Here is a 15984-nt window from a genome sequence, read left to right as displayed (position 1 = left end):
GCTTCATCCTCCTTTAAAAAGTCTTAGTGTTTCAAGAACTTCTGAATATGAATACTGATAGACATGTTAATTCCAAAAGCTTTAATGGCAGTTTTCTTTCAGTAACTGAACCATTCTCCCTCATCTTTGAACAGCAAACAACTCTTCGAAACTAACAACATAATTACATCAGCTGTCATCTTCCCAAATGACAGAACAAATATGAGTACCTTGAGCATTTGAAGTTTGTCATTGATTAAGGTTTAAGATCTCATCTTCAGGTCTTAATAGGGCATAGTTGCTATTCAGATTGTTTTCTGTATTTTATACTTGCAAAACCGTCCAATTTCCTCATTTTAGCTCAGTTGACCATATGTATATTTCCCTCATAACCTTTTACGTGCCACAGCAATTTTCTACAATTCCTTCCTTTCAGTGTACATGAATGCCACCACATTCTTCCTCCAGTTTTGCAGTTGTCTGCCTTGTAAACCACCCTGGCTTTTCAGCAAACATATTCCTTAGTTGTGCCATTCTGGATGAGTGGATATCTGTTCTACCACCCTTAAACCATTTCCAATTACTGTTCTCCCACTTCAGATTAAATTTCTTCTCCCAACAGACTTACCTTACAAAAGTATTCACCTTTATAAAGTTAGCACTTCCAAAGGGTTAAGTATATATATCTTATTGGCTTGGACTTAATTCTGTTTGCACATATCAAATGTGATCAAATCATTATCAGTTATACCTAAGCTATGGCTAATTTTTAGTTCTGTGATCAATTCCTTTTCATCTGACAAGAAGAGGTCTAATATAGAATTCCTCTGTGTTGGATGCAACATTTTTTGAGTTAGGAAATTGACATTTTAAATATTTTGAAATTCCAAGTACATTTTAACATTGGCAGCATGAGACCTTCAGCATATGTCACTCAGACTGAAATTCACTCAGTACAACTGTGCTTTCCCTATGTGTTGTATGTGGGTAAGGCATAGGTCATGCTGTTCTCTAGTGTGATTTGATATCAGCTAAGTACCCTGTCAGCTTCTGACTTATCCACTGGAACATTGACCCATAAACATTCAAGATCCTTTGTTTCCAATTGCCATCAACTCAGAAACAGGTAATGCCATTTTTTAAGTGCTTTCTGTCCACTTGATCCTTCCAAAATAGATTATAGCAATTGATTCTGACATTCCTGTTTTCCAAACAGTTGTAGCAATAAAAACTAGGTCAAATCTGTGCTAAAAAAATGATCTCCTGCTGGTGTCAAGTTTCCAACACGAAAAGAGAAGTCACTGAAAAATCTCTGCTCTTTATATTCTATAACATCCCAGTTGGGTTTCTCTTACAGTTTTCATTTGCACTTAACAGAAGCTCATTGATTCCTTCTCAATGTTTCCATTTCTGACCAGCCCCCAGACACCCAAGCAGGCTAGCCCTTTAGAATAATTCCTTTGTGAGAGTAAATTAAGCAGCAAACTCTCCTCAACAGAAAGTGAGGATATTTCCCACAAACCAAATGCCTTCACATTGTCACTCACTCAGAGATTAATTCTAATGTTTTTTCTGCTTGGTCTTTCCCCTTGCTCAGAAGTCCTGAAGGACATGAGGCGGGTTCACAGGACCTGGAAGGATGGAAGGAAACAAAGGTGATTCAGGGACTGAAACATTGGTCTTACAAGTAAAGCCTGAGGGAGCCGGACCTGTTCAGTCTTGAGACAACCGGGAGGGGACCTCATGAAGGTCTGTCTGTATCTGTAGGAGGGATGTCAAGAGGATGGATTCAGGCTTTGCTCGGTGGTGCTGAGCAATAGGACAAGAGGCAATGGCAGAAACTGATGCACAGCAATTTCCACCTGAATATGAGGAAGAACTTCTTTACTGTGCAGCGACCACACACTGAAACAGATAGTCCAGAGAGATTGTGGCCTCCCTCACTGAGACAGATATTCATGGACCATGGGAACAATCCTGTGCCACGCACTCTGGGACAACTCAGCTTAGGCAGGGAGGTTGGACCAGATGACCCACTGTGGTCCCTTCCAACCCTAACCATTCTGTGATTCTGTGATTCTGTGAAAGAAGAAAACCTGCTCACTGCAGGTATCCATTTATCATGAGAGATTGTCCACACTTCCTAAGGCGTCCATGCGATCCTGGCTCTTTGCTTGACAGCTTCAGAAACTCACTCAGCATTGAGGGACGCTCCCGTTTGAGGCAGCTCGTTCGGAGCTCCTGAAAAGCACACCAACACTTCGGGCCGTGACGATTTCCCATAGCCCCCGTATTCCCCGGGGTCTAACCCGGCCTCGGCGCCTCCCCAAGCCCGCCGGGGAGGGCTGGGATGGTCCCTGAGGGTTTCGGGAGCGCGGCCCTCAGCGCCGCCCGGCCCCAGCGCCGCCCGCCCCCGTCGCCATGGCAAGGCCGCGGCGTCCCGTGAGGGGCCGGGCCGGCGGAGAGCTCGTCCTGCGGCCGCGCCATGGGCCCAGGTCTGTGCCCCGGGGAACTGCGGCTGGTGGGGCTGATTTTATCCGTACCGGAGCCAAGGGTCAGGGTGTGTAGCGGGACAGGTGAAGTGTCCCTGGTCGGTGGTTGGTGACAGCCAGGCAGCGGCGGAGGGCGGCTGTAATTCCCAGAGCCGCAGGGACGGAGGGCATTGAGGATACGGGTCAGGCTGGGGCCGTGACCTCGTCCAGGTCAGTTGGAACAAAGAGCATCTATCACGCTGGCTGTAGATTTCAACATTTTATTGTTAGTTTCTATTTTTGTATTTACACAGTGTAATAAAGCAGTGTGGCAGTCTGTCCTGTCACATTCTGATGTCCTTTTATCTTACGAGTTGCCAAGTAGCAGCAGATATGCCCACAAAGACAGCCGTGTGTTGTATCCATCTCTGCTTCCTCACCTCCTTCCCTCCCTGGGAAACCCTCAGCCTCCAGTTAATACCTCAGAAAATGTGTAGGAAGAGGCAGCCAACAGGTTTCCCAAAAGGTGCCGGGAAGGCACCATTGCTATCAGCTGATGTTTTACCCTCGCCTTCAATGCACCTTGGAGCACTTACAGTACGTAGGGAGAGTCCCTCCATTATGGGACTAAGTGAAGCACTTCTTGAGAAACACACTGCACCACCTCATCTTTTGCTGAATTCTGTGGGTGTTTGATTAAGTAAATGAGAAGTGGCTTAAACTTGATAATAAAGAAGCAAGACGTAAAGTGATCTTTAAATGACTAGCAATGAAATTTACATGACTGGAATAGCATTGGTTTCAGAAGGATGTGTTGCTGGTGCCTTCTGTCATGTGTCTGTGGTTGTAATTTACCTGTAAGGATCAGTTGCCCTGGAAATGAGGGAAAGACACCCTCCATTTCATTCTGAAAACAATCTCCCACATCTAAAGTAAAAGTTTAATTGGCATTATTATGAAGCAGTTTGGGTTTTCATTTTTTTTCCTCTCACAAGCTTTGAGTTTGAAATAGGAGCCAGGGTTGTATTTTAGTCCTTGTGAGGCAGAAACATGCTAAGAAAAATGTCTGCATATTTGCCTCATGTGAGATGTGTATGCCTGATACCCTCTTTTCCCATAGACTTGATTTCTGTGGATTGGGAACTTGGGGCATGTAAGCCAGCAAGGACTTGTCATGTGTTCCAGCCAGGTGCTTTGCGGCAGCCCCCAAATCAATAGCTTTCCATGGCTGCAGTGGCTATATGGGGGCTATATGGGAGCAGCTCCTTTCAGCTGCTTCTCCTTTTCTGCCCCATAGCTGCAGTCAGCCCCCCTGCCTTGCCAAATTCATCAGCCTCCACTAAGGCATGGCTGTGTTCATTTTCCAACTTGATACCTCACAACAAAGAAGCCTGTAGAAAGCTTTGCATCTTCTCTGGGCTTCAATATTGCTGTTTCAAAGTTTAATTACTATTTCTCACACAGCAACTTCCGAAAAAGGGGTTTTCCTTTGTATATAGTTTTTGTATACAAACCTGTCATTCTCTGTGAGAAGTGGTGGTGGCTCTTTTATAGTGGTTAATTACCCATATGTTTTTTGTTCTATTGATTTTTTATTTTCTAGGACACACATCTGTTAAATTTTGCTGCCTGTAATTGCAGACCAGTTTATGTATAAATAATATCTCTTTTCTTTCTGTAAAAAATGTTATCATTAGTATGAGGCCCCAGAAAAATTACTTAGGAGAAATATCCTATCCTGTCATCTTTTCAAACTATAATTCTCCTCATTACTTGTTCTAAGTAACACAATTTAAAAAATTACATCACTATAACCACAGCAAAATACTGCATCAATGAAATGGCTTTTGATCCCAGAAAGGCTAATATATAAAATATCTACTAGTCTGGTGCTGATCATTCAGTAACAAATTGATTCATATCTAATACTTGTTTCCCAAAAAATAAATTTCATTTCACTAAATGTAGCAAATAGTTAAATTCTTTGCCCCCCTTTTATTATATTCTGTTTTTCCATCCCTATTAAAAGTTTATGCCTTCAGGCCTACCAGCAGGGCATGCAATACCTACATTAAACCAAATTTAAAAGTAAGGGTGCTCCTGCTGCTAACGTCCTCAGATCACAGACATGCAAAATGAAGGAACTGGCAGCTGAAACTTTAATGGTAGGAAGTGTAGACTGAATACTTGGGGAAAAAACACAGTAGCTCTATATGACAAAAAAGTCCTATTAGCATTTATGTACTTCAAAATGACATGCTAGATGATTCTAAATAACTGTGGGGCTTTTGGCTTTTGTTTTAAGTAAAGCCCTATGTTGTAAGTATAGCATTACTTACATTTTTTTCCTTCAAAAGCTTGTTTCTATTGTGATTATGTAGAATTTTGAACATTAACACAGTACCTGTTGTTGCTGTGCATCCTATTTGTCCACATTGTGAATTAACTTAAAATATTATCAGTACTTGGACTTAGCTTGAAAAAGCACAGGGAATCCCATGCAGGTATGGTTCCTGAATCATCTGTCCCTATGGAAATCAAAAGCACCTCAGTGAAAGAGAGAGATCTCTGGAAAGTTAATTAATGACCATTCCTTTGTGTTATGTCCTACTGAAGCAATGCTGCAATTTGTGTGGAACTGGAGTTAGGCTTTAAAGCACTGGAAATAACAGAGAATGGGCTGGGAAGCAGCACAAGAAGGAAAAGAAGCTGCATTGCTGTGAAGGGATTATTTCAAGGAACGTTGATTTTATTTGTTTGTTTTAGTTAAACTGAACGTGTTGCCTCAAGCGGTCCTCCAAAGCCCAGGGGAACATCCCAAGTTTATAGAGCAGCCTCTTTGCCCCCCATTAGAGTTTGCAAGGTAGGTACCTCTTCTCTTTCAAAGCACCGCTTTTGCTGTGAACAGCTTCAATCAGCTGTGCCAGGGTGACAAATTATGTTTGCTCTTTCACAATATTTAAAACTACAGACATCATAGGCAAGGAAATTCTCTCTTAGGAAAGTTCCACAATTAAAAGAGAACAAAAAAGAAGGTGTCCATTTGATTAAAAAGCATTTCTCGTTAATATCTGAGTGATTTAAAATTAAATAGGAGCCAACTTACAGGTGAAGTAGACTCTTTCTGTACACTTTATGAAGTACTGTGAGTCATTACTGAAACACTAGAGAAATAAGGATAAAGAAGATTGGAAAAGGCAAGTGACAACCTCTGGAACAAAAGAAACAGTGTCTTTTAGCAAATGCCATCCTCATCTCAATTCTGTAAAAAGAAACAATGTCTGTTCTAAGTCACAGTCTCTTTTCTTCACATTGATTAATTAATTAATTAATTTTAATGTTTTTAATTCTCATTGCATATAGGAAGCCATAATGATTTTCTTGAGTTGATGGAATTTCCTACTGTATTTTTTCCTCAGTATAACCTGCCCATCTTTTCTGTGTTATTCCTACATTAGCATCATTGATAATAACAGCGTAAGATGAGTATTTGTTATTTCTATTAAGCTCAACTCTTTATGATGGATGACCATGTCTGTAGTTGCATCAGTCCAATACAGAATTACAGTTATTACTGTATTATTATCAGTTATTACAGAACTTATGTAAAAAGTTTTTGCTTATGTTTCTTTTTTCCCCTTGGCTGTAGTTTTCTTTAAGTTTGAGGGTATTACCAATCAGAAGTCAGAAATTCATACTTGGCTATAAGGCTGGTGGCATTTAAAGTTGTATGTGATTCTAAGAGTTTTGCCCCTGATTTTTTTAAAAAAATATTTATTAAGATACCTTTGTAAAGACAATGGAAAGGCATCAGGCTTTCTTTTGTTTCATTTTGTTTCATTTTTAACTGCAGTTAAAAAGTGTGGATTAAATTGCAGCAAGCTGATAGTAATTTGCCTGTTGTAGTTCACTGTTTCAGTTTGGGGGTTTTGACTTTCCCTACTTCCAAAGATCTCCTAAATTTTGATTATTCTGGTGTGAAAATTTTTATATTGAATATGCTTTGGTGTTGATTATAAGTGCATTTTCATGGCAATATCCATAAGGTGTACATTTAGCCAGATCAGCAGCAACTCCTACGGATTGTGTTAAGTGCAGCCTCAAAGCACAAGCCTCCACTGGTGCCACTCAGCAGCAGCAAATTCTGGAACAAATTTAAAGACACTATTTGTGAGGGAAGTTTTCACTGTTACATTTTTTTAAATACAGATATGTCAAAATATCTCTGCTTTGCTTAGCTATTTTGTTTTCATTTAAATGAACTTGGTGAAGTGTCTTTGGTATTCTTAGAGCAATAAGGAGCGTGACACTTATATTAGCTAACATTATGAAAAGAGTTTATTCTCATCACTGTAATGAGAGACAGCAGTGTAATACAGGCAGAGAAAGAGCAAAGTAATGGATTTATGTGGAACACTAATGCTGAATTTCTTTTATCTTTGAGTGATTAACCAGACAATCTTTGTGCTCTTTCTCAGAAGAATAAATTCACATTACTTTTAGAAAGATAACATCCTGTACAGCTGGGATATCAGATTCTGTTTACATACACCTTATGGTCAGTAAGTGCATAATAAATTTTCCAGGCATATTGTGTGTTTCACAGTGGAGATGGAAAGATATGGTGGCTGAAGTGAAAGGTGAATGGTGCACAGTTCAAATTTTAAACCTACATCCATGCATCCTGAAATTTGCTCTTTATCTTAATGACCTACAGATTATCCCCTCAGTGGAGCACCTTTTGCACTATGCTGCTCAAACTGGAAAGCCAGGAGCAGTTTTAAAAGATTGCATTGCACCAAGGAAAACATTTTGAGTTGGATTTGGGAATTCTTTTCTTGATTTTCCTTTGTTTTTAATTTTGAAGAAGCTAAATATGAAATAGATTGGACCATTCTGGTCCAACAACACAAAAATGTAACGGTTCTGATTGAGGAAACAGTTTAAATATGGATAGCTTAATCAATTATTACTGATTTAGCTAATACACAATTTCTTCTAGTTTAGACAGAAATAGCAGATAACCAGATCCCTGAAAGCTAATATCACCTCTGTTTTCTTTCAGGAATAAAGATTTGAACTAGCTACAGACCAAAAAATTAAAAAGATATTTGTATGTGCTTATAGAATGTCTGATATATTACTTTGTCAATATTTCATTGTTCAGCTCTACTTGGCAATGATAATATATTATACATGCTGAAGTCTATGTAAGCACCTTACAGTATTTCTTTTAATTTTTTTCATTTAAATTTAGGATTCATTTGATCAAAGACAAAGATGCCATAGATGATTATTTGGCGAAGAATATCAAAGGGGTGTCAAAACAAGAAGCTGCTGCGTAAGTTGGCTTTTTCAAGGCATTTTAACATCTATAAGTTTATTGTTTCCTTTGTTTCTAGTCATCATAGTAATTTAAATTTAAAGTTCCCTAGGCCCTACCCTTTTTAGTGGAACTTGGCATTTAAAAATTGAAGTTGATATTAAATAATGATGTTTCATTTCTCCTGATGTTAAATATATCAAAGCATTTATTGCCTTGGTTTTACTAATTTGTATGTTTACCAATTACATCAGATTTGTAACATTATTGTTAACATTGTGTCAATAATTATTATATTATGCTGCCTTTTTTTTTTTTTTTCTTTCTCCTTCTCCTTTTTTTCTGAGCTTTTGTGAAATATCTCCTTTGGGGTGGGAGCTTAGTGTACCGACATACATGTTCTTGTAATTTTGAATTACTATTTAGCCAGGCCCAAGTGCTGACTTCTGTGGTAAAGCATTTAATACCCCATTAGTTATTTAAAAACCCACTGAATGAAAGAAATCTAGATAACTTTTGATTTCTTACAGCTGAGGTATTTACATTTAGAAGTTACAAGAGACTATGACTGACTTATTCTTCTGGAGTCTTTTAACAGATCTGGGGTTCAGCACCATCAAAATTAATGAAAGAATTCTAACAAACTGGGTTGCTGGTTGCTTAAGTAAGCTGATTTATTTATTTCAATATTTAAATAATAAAAAGATGCATATACAAGGGCTCTTGGCACCTTAACAATGAATATTGCAAGATCACCCTTGCAGCATAAAAACATTCTATCAGTCAGACAGGAATTCCACCAGCTAGTTTCTTGGAAAACATGCTTTTTTTCTCCTTCCTAGCCTAAGAATGTGCCTGCAAACCTTCCCTAAAAACTTCCACGTTGAAATCTAGAAAATTACTAGAAGGATCAGATGTCAGGGAGCAAGCATAGAACTAAGTACCTTTCCCTTACTGTCCCTCTTGATTCCATGCCAGAACTGTGGAACTGGCTACTCTGCTCATTACACTCCAACAATTGTCACAGGCTGAGTTGCCTTCCCAGGGAGCTCTTTCAGTCCTCAGCCCCAGTGGATTTCCACGCACCATGCCAGGGACACAAGTGTTCCTTCTAAGGTGATTACACAGGATATCACTATTTTAGGAGGGCCTTGGGGCTTCAAAGTGCATTTTAAAAGCAAACAAGAAAACACAGTGCAAAAAATCCTCCTAAATGATGATTTTATATCCAAACCCCGAATGAATGTTGTGGAAAAGGAAACCAGCGAGGACATCCACAATGAAGTAAGAATTTTATCATCTGTTTTGCCATACCTATACAAAGTGGAGTTCCCTTACAGTTTTGTAAGAGTTCCAAAGTTAGCAAAGCCTCTTAGAAGATTAAACTGAAATACCATATGTATTCTGCTTTATTTCTATGGAGATTTTTAAAGTACCTACTTTAAAAAGTTACATTCATGTTCTGTGAATTTAATACTTCTTGGAATTTTAGCTTTTGATAATAAATCAGCAGTTATGAAATTTCTGTCTCTATATATAATTTACTAAAGCTCTTCCGTAACCTTGATAAAATCATTTGAGAGCAAACAAAACATAACAATCTTACTACACAGTTGTATTAGTACTATGCTAATCTAATTAGAAAAAACTAAAAGCATAAAATGTAATCTAAAACCAATTTATTAAATAAGGTAATGCCATGTCTGTAAATGATCTTACTGAAATCAGTGTAATGCTTGGTATGTCTCAGCAGGCAACGGGTGTTATTATTTTAAAAATGAGAGATGGCTTGTAATATGCTGCATAGTTTTTCAATATTGTTTCCATTCCAGAGGCAGATTATTAAACTTCTTGATAGAGGGATTGAATTGCCTTCCTCTGACATATAAATATCTGTACTTTTGTTTAATATGGAGGTTAACTTAATATGCCAGTGATTATTTCATCAAGAAAAATTCTTGTAGCAACATTCCTGCTTAATATTAAACAAACTTTTTTTTTAAAACGTGTATTAGGCAAACAACAAATTTATTATCTTCTAAATAAAGGAGTGTATAGGTGGTATCACATTTATGGAAAAAGCAATATTCTTTAAAATTTTTTCCCTTAAATTCTGTCCTTCACAATATTCCTTAAAATTGAGATGAACTATTGAAGGAAAAAGTTTGCAGTTATTCTTGTATTGTAAAATATTTTCCTGTGTTTCAGACTGCAGAGAGAAGAATACCATTAATTGTGTTCATCATATAATCTCATTTTGTCCTGTGAATAAATGAGGAGATGTTTTTATTATTTTTTTTTTTGTAATTTTTTGTCCCAAGTTGATATGCTAGATCATGGAGAAAAAATAGTGCTTAAGAAAGGTAGTACTTTAATTATATTAAAACAGGATATTGCTTTGTTTTTTCATTGATTTTGCTTTGCTTCCTTCTCAAAGACTTTAACTTGAAATAGGAAGTGAATATGGTGAAAGGATCTGGAAATGGAAAAAAAGTAGAAGTTCATTAATGCAGAATGTGAGTGCTTTCTTGCCACAGAATCATGCTTTTGTATGAGGAGGTTGGCTGACTCCCATGGCCTTCAGTATGCTTTCCTTGATACTTTCTGTTCTTAGTCCTGAATCACCAAGTCATTAAAAGCTCAAAATCAGATTGCAGTAAAAATTAAAAATAGTTCATATGACTGAAGAGTCAAGAAGTTCATGATGAACTGTGAAGTAAAGCATTTTTCATCAAGAGATTGATTCCAGGATTGATTCTTCAAATTATTTTAGAGCCTAAAATGGGCTAGAATTTGATATTGTCGTTCTTGTTTCCTGATCTTTTTTGTCAGGGCCAGAAAGATCAAATAACAGTTTTCTCCACTCCATAAAAATGAAGACTGTTATTTAAGGTCCTCCTCAAAAGAGGACCACGTCATCAAGAAAGAGTTGAAGACTAGAAAGAGAAACTTTGAAATGTATTTGATGAGAGGAATAGCTTTGCTTAGCTGTAAACCAAAAAAATAATTACATTAGTGATGTTACTACATGTATTTTAAATACATTTGAGTTGAATGATGAAGTTCCACTGTCCTCGAGACTCTAGTGATCAAATGAAATCCAAATTATTATACAGAAATGGTAAAGGCTTACCTAGGTATGCAAAAAAATTGTATTTGTGTTTTGTGTCTCGTGTGTGGTGGAACAGTGTATTATGGAAAGCTTGCTTGATAAATCTGTGTCAGTAAAGACAGGCTCTAAGATTACGTTTTCAGGCAGGAGACAACATTCTCTTACATGCATTCTGTCAGATGTTTTTGAGATAGAGTGGGCTGTTCTGCTTAGAATTCTCCAATGGCTGGCCCACTTTAGGATTAGCTGAAACAGAAAAAGGCAAAAGCTTTAATTCTCAGGTGTGCTGTGTCCCCTACAGCAGTTGTTGGCCATCTCTGTCAATACTGGGAAGGTGGATCATTAAACTACTTTTCAGATTGTTGACTGCAAAATGGAACATAAAATTTCTGCTCTAGCAGTGATGAACAACAAATATAGTGAAGTATAACTTCTGTAAACTCCCTGCAAAAAGAGCGGAGTGGCTTTCACCCAAGTTTAACTAATCCAGGTTAATAACCCCAGCTGTGTGATTAGTTGAGCCCCATCTTTCAGGATCCAGGCAAGTGCTTTAGAATAAGGTGAATCCATACTTTTGAAGAACCTCTTTCCCTCCATCGCTTCTAGATAGATCATAGGGTGACAAGCTCAGATGTAGACATAATTTAGCACTCTATCCCACACTGCAGAGCTATGGAATTTTGAAAGCTGTAAAAAGGCTGAGGGTAGAGGTCTTAAAGACTGATTCCTGAGATACCATCTTTACAGGAAGCTGTCAACTGTAGAACAGAAGTGACCTGGCATCCATTTTAAAACTTCTGTTAGTGCCATCTGATAAAAGATTATTTTTCCATATTTCAGTCAGAGACAAATTATTTACTAGCCTCCCCAAGTTTCTGCTCTTTTCAGTGTCAGCATCAGCTAGGTAGATTTAAGGGAAAAAGATGTGGAAAAACTTATGAGGGATTAAGTATTAGAGGAGTTTGTGGAAATAAATAATTTCTTTCCTACATCCGTACATCTTCTGCCAGTGATCTCTGAATATTCAGCCCTATCTGTCCTCCAGGACTAAAGAGGGAGAAACTTCCTCACCTGACTAGAGGCCAGGATGATCTGGAGAGTTCACTGAGGGAAAAAAGTGGGATTTGTGAGCTGATGGAGAGAAGACCTAGTTTAAGGTTTGCTTTGTGTTTAATAGCCATGATGGACTAGATTTTTCTTGTCCTTTGTTTGTAAGTTATTTAAATAATGAGAGTTTCAGTACTCAGTTTCTGATTTATTTGCTTCTTTATCTGTCTGTATTCTGTTGGTTTTTTTGCTTTGAAAGACCAGTGCTTTAAGGAAACGGAACTCAAATAGCTGATTGGGGATTTGATTAACCCACACTTTTAGTATCTGTCACCTCTACCACAAAAATTAGTTAGGTGACTTCTTAGGTTACTCAAAAAATAGATGGGGACCTTTTTTTCATTGACATCATATTGACATGTTTTCTTTTTCACTACCTGAATCTTTTACTGTGGCTTCCCAATTTGAAGTGGCTTCATTTAGGCATGGGGATTTTGTGTTGTAGGGCAGATTTGACCATTTTTGACAATTTCTGTTAATAAGAGGCTCTCGAGGGACAGAAGAGGGGCACTACCAAGAAAATAGGTAAGGAAAAATACCTTGTTGGTATGGAATTAAGGCAAGGAAGGAGGAGGTGCATCTACTATTACTAGCAAGCTTGCAAAAGGCAATTTGGGATGCAGACAGATCATGTGTAGATGCAGATTCTGCTTTTCCCTTGAGCGCACAGTATTTGGTTCCAGTGATGCACTGCTGTGAGCTGACTCCATTTCTTCTGTGTACAACGCTGTGGAGACAGAAGAAGGGAGGCAAGCTCAAGGACATAGCTGTAGACAGAGAAAGAAGTAAACTTCTTTCCCTTTCATATTCAGTCCTAGGAAGACTTTGCTGTTCTTCCTGATGTCTGTCTTTGGACAGGACCTGTGAGCACCTTATGGCCCTCTTTGCTCACATTACTCTGGTTGAAAACTAGTGGAATGTTGTGTAAACTCAATTGCATTTTATGAGGGTATTTCTTCACTTTTAGATACTAAAAACTATGGAAGAGGGTAAATCAGTACCAAAGAAATGTATCCTTTCATGGTAAAAGAAATTTTAAATTAAGGCACTCTGTCCCAAACTCCCTGCTGGTTGTGGGAAGGGAGATGGCACAAGTCACTTAGTGAGCTAGATGATAAATTTTAAATTCCTTTCACAATATTATTTAAATATGTATTTTTTTGCAGTCTGAATAATTCCTAACAATCTCGCTTGCCATGACCAGGATTCAATGTTTATTAAACAACTTTCAAAAAGAGATTTTAGAACTTAGAGGCACACATTCTTTTTGGTCAAATGAATGATCTATGTGAATTTTGGGGCTGATACGCATATTATTTAGTGTAATTAGGCAGCAATCTGAAGAACAGAACTGTGTAGGAAGCGAATGGTTTGCCTTTCTTAAAGAAACTTCTCTGTGCATTTGTGTAATGTGAAAGATTTTTCTTGAAAAGGTTAAAAAAAGTTCTAATCAACTTCTGTACATTATGTAGAACTTCATTTTCTAAACTCTGCAAAAGAAAGTTTCATATTTAATGGGAAATCATGAATTATTCCATTTATTATCTACTTCCTCCTTTCAAAGACATGATCTGGATAAAAGGCGGGGTGAATAATTTCAAAAAATACAATACATTTTTAATGGGAAGGTGCAAACTACAGATTCTCATGACTATTAGCAAGTATAGAGGAAACAGAATTTTACTTGCAAAAACTCATCAAACTCTTGCAAAGATAAAATACATGACATACTTTAATAAAGAAGAACACAGTGAGCTGAAGTTTTTCTTTTTTATGTAACTTGTTGTTTTTACTAAGTTTGGTCTTACGGTTTTTTAGTGCTTTCATTTCACAATAGTTTAACAATATTTACTACTGAAGATAATGTACAAGCAGCACACTGCTGACTTCTATGTTTAAAACACTCCATAAAGGTGAAGCATCTCTAGCACACAAAAAGAGGCTGAGATAAAAAAAGATTGTCTAATCTGCCTTGGTACAGTCATGACTTCCTAATAATTTTCACAGTAAGTCCCGCATTCTGTAAAATCCTAGCTTTTCCTTTCTGCTCAATCTCTGTGTGATCTATTTGTCCTTACCCTACTGAGTAAATTCAGGTGGGGACTTGAATAAGAGATCTCCTAAACAAAAGCAAAAATACTGTGGGAATTGTTCATATGAATCCTGCAATGAATGCAGAGCCTTGTATAGGGTTCTATGATATTTCATAACAGCAGCTCGAAAGCTTACAGAAAGTAAACAATTATGTTTATCTGTCTTGCACCCAGAAAGAAACTTGCAGAGAAATTTAACATGTAAAAGAAACTTGCAGAAAAATTTAACAACTGCTTTGATATCAAGTCAAATGGAAAGGATTTCAAACTCACATGTTTCTAGCTCTCAGTCCATCAGGTCAGCTCTCACATAAAAGAGGGAAGTTAAGAAATACTTCATTTTGATAACTAGTAGTCCATAAAATAATTTTGGTTAAGGAACATTGTTAATTTAAAAAGAAAAGCGGAAAGATTAATCATGATAATGGTTTTTTTTATTATGCTGGAAATAATCACAGGTGTGTGTACTTTTGTAAGATGAACGTTTTTATAGGGGTAGAACATTTAGCTTTATTTTTAGTGTTTTCTTAGCTTTTATGTTTGGTGACATTAGAATGTTTTAAAAGTTAATTGCTAAATTTATATTTCCATTTTCTGGGTTAATGAGGATTCTTAATTATTACAGTGCTTACATTCATTTTAAAATATATTTTCTGTGTCACCCTTTGATGTTTATAATTGATTAATTTTTCATTTTATGTAGCTTTGAACAAAAGGAAGTGAGTTCAATATATGTGTTCTTTGTGGGATCCTACTGGCAGGGTGTGCATCCCCCTTTGATTGCATGATTTAGGTTAAAGTGTGGTTTGACAACAACCCAGTGACTGAGGCAGCAGATGAAAAACACTGCATTGCTAAAGCTGAAAGTTCTTGTACATATACATGTATATTGTATAAAGTACCTACATCTCTTTTATATATATATATATATATATATATATATATATATGTATGCTTTATTTTCATCTTTCTATTAATAGTTTTGGATACATAGCTCCACAAAGCTTTTCTTCTTTAAAAAATCTATATTGTTACAGGCCAATTCCAAGTGACATTTTTCCCTCCCACAATGTGTACAAATTGTTGTGCAATTTCATTTAATTTATAATTAGAATAGAGAATCCTTTTTATAAAGTTTGGGGGTTTGTGGATTTTATTCTTACTTTGTAATAGGTTATTAGCTGTTTCAAGCTTGTAATTTGGAATTAAAAAGCAGGCTCCCCCACCCCAATGTAATTTAACACTCAGCCTTAGTAGTAAAATATTCTGAAGTGTAAGCTAACTGTCTGTTACTGCTTAATGGCATTTACTGTACTGTCATATCTTTTTTTAATGAGATTACTATAGTCTACAATTTAACATATTACCATCCAGTAAATATTTCATTAAAAGAAAAGTATTTAAATGGACAGTCTTTAAAGCAGGATTAAAGAGGCTGTGCCCAGATGCAGTTAAATAGCTTTGTATCAGTAGCAGTACGTGGTACTGAAATGTGCTGAGTGCCTGGACCATCCAAGGGCTTAACTTACCAAAATACTTATGTGGATACATTTTCACAGAGACCTGGGATAGCACAGGACTTGGATGTATTTTTAAGTTAGCTGTGTGCCTACCTTTGGTGGGTTGCAGCCCAGGGACGTGGCAGTGTAGACACCAGCAGTGTGAGTACAGGGGTTGACACCACTGGAACCTGGGTGCTAAAGGCAAATCCTCACCTTCCATATTTGCCGAGTGTTTGCATGAGCATTTTTGGCATTCAACAATTCCCTGCACAAACTTTAACTCATTCTGGGCATGGGTCACCAATGGTGTTGCAAAACTGTTCTTGTTTTTTGGCTGTCCAGCTATAATGAAATAATAATTCCTCTTTCAATTTTTAGGCAGAGCAGCCTGAAATTA

At 37.2% G+C, this 15984-nt stretch overlaps 1 protein-coding gene across 1 annotated transcript in view; it reads left to right on the top strand.

Annotated features, from left to right (window-relative positions):
- The first annotated feature begins 2400 nt into the window (after nt 1-2400).
- The window catches only part of TTC29 (tetratricopeptide repeat domain 29), a 71812-nt gene continuing 58228 nt past the window's right edge, over nt 2401-15984 (top strand). Inside the window, exons 1-3 of the mRNA XM_005525633.2 lie at nt 2401-2539; nt 5217-5313; nt 7708-7791. Of these exons, the coding sequence (XP_005525690.2) occupies nt 2401-2539; nt 5217-5313; nt 7708-7791 (320 nt within the window). The remainder of the gene's footprint in view (nt 2540-5216; nt 5314-7707; nt 7792-15984) is intronic.

Source organism: Pseudopodoces humilis, chromosome 6 (genome assembly GCF_049639895.1).
Source record: "Pseudopodoces humilis isolate 2021_Gansu_Grassland_sample_001 chromosome 6, ASM4963989v1, whole genome shotgun sequence".
Taxonomy (NCBI): Eukaryota; Metazoa; Chordata; class Aves; order Passeriformes; family Paridae; genus Pseudopodoces; species Pseudopodoces humilis.
The sequence above is the reverse complement of the archived record's forward strand: the minus strand, read 5'-3'. Positions and strand labels throughout refer to the sequence as shown.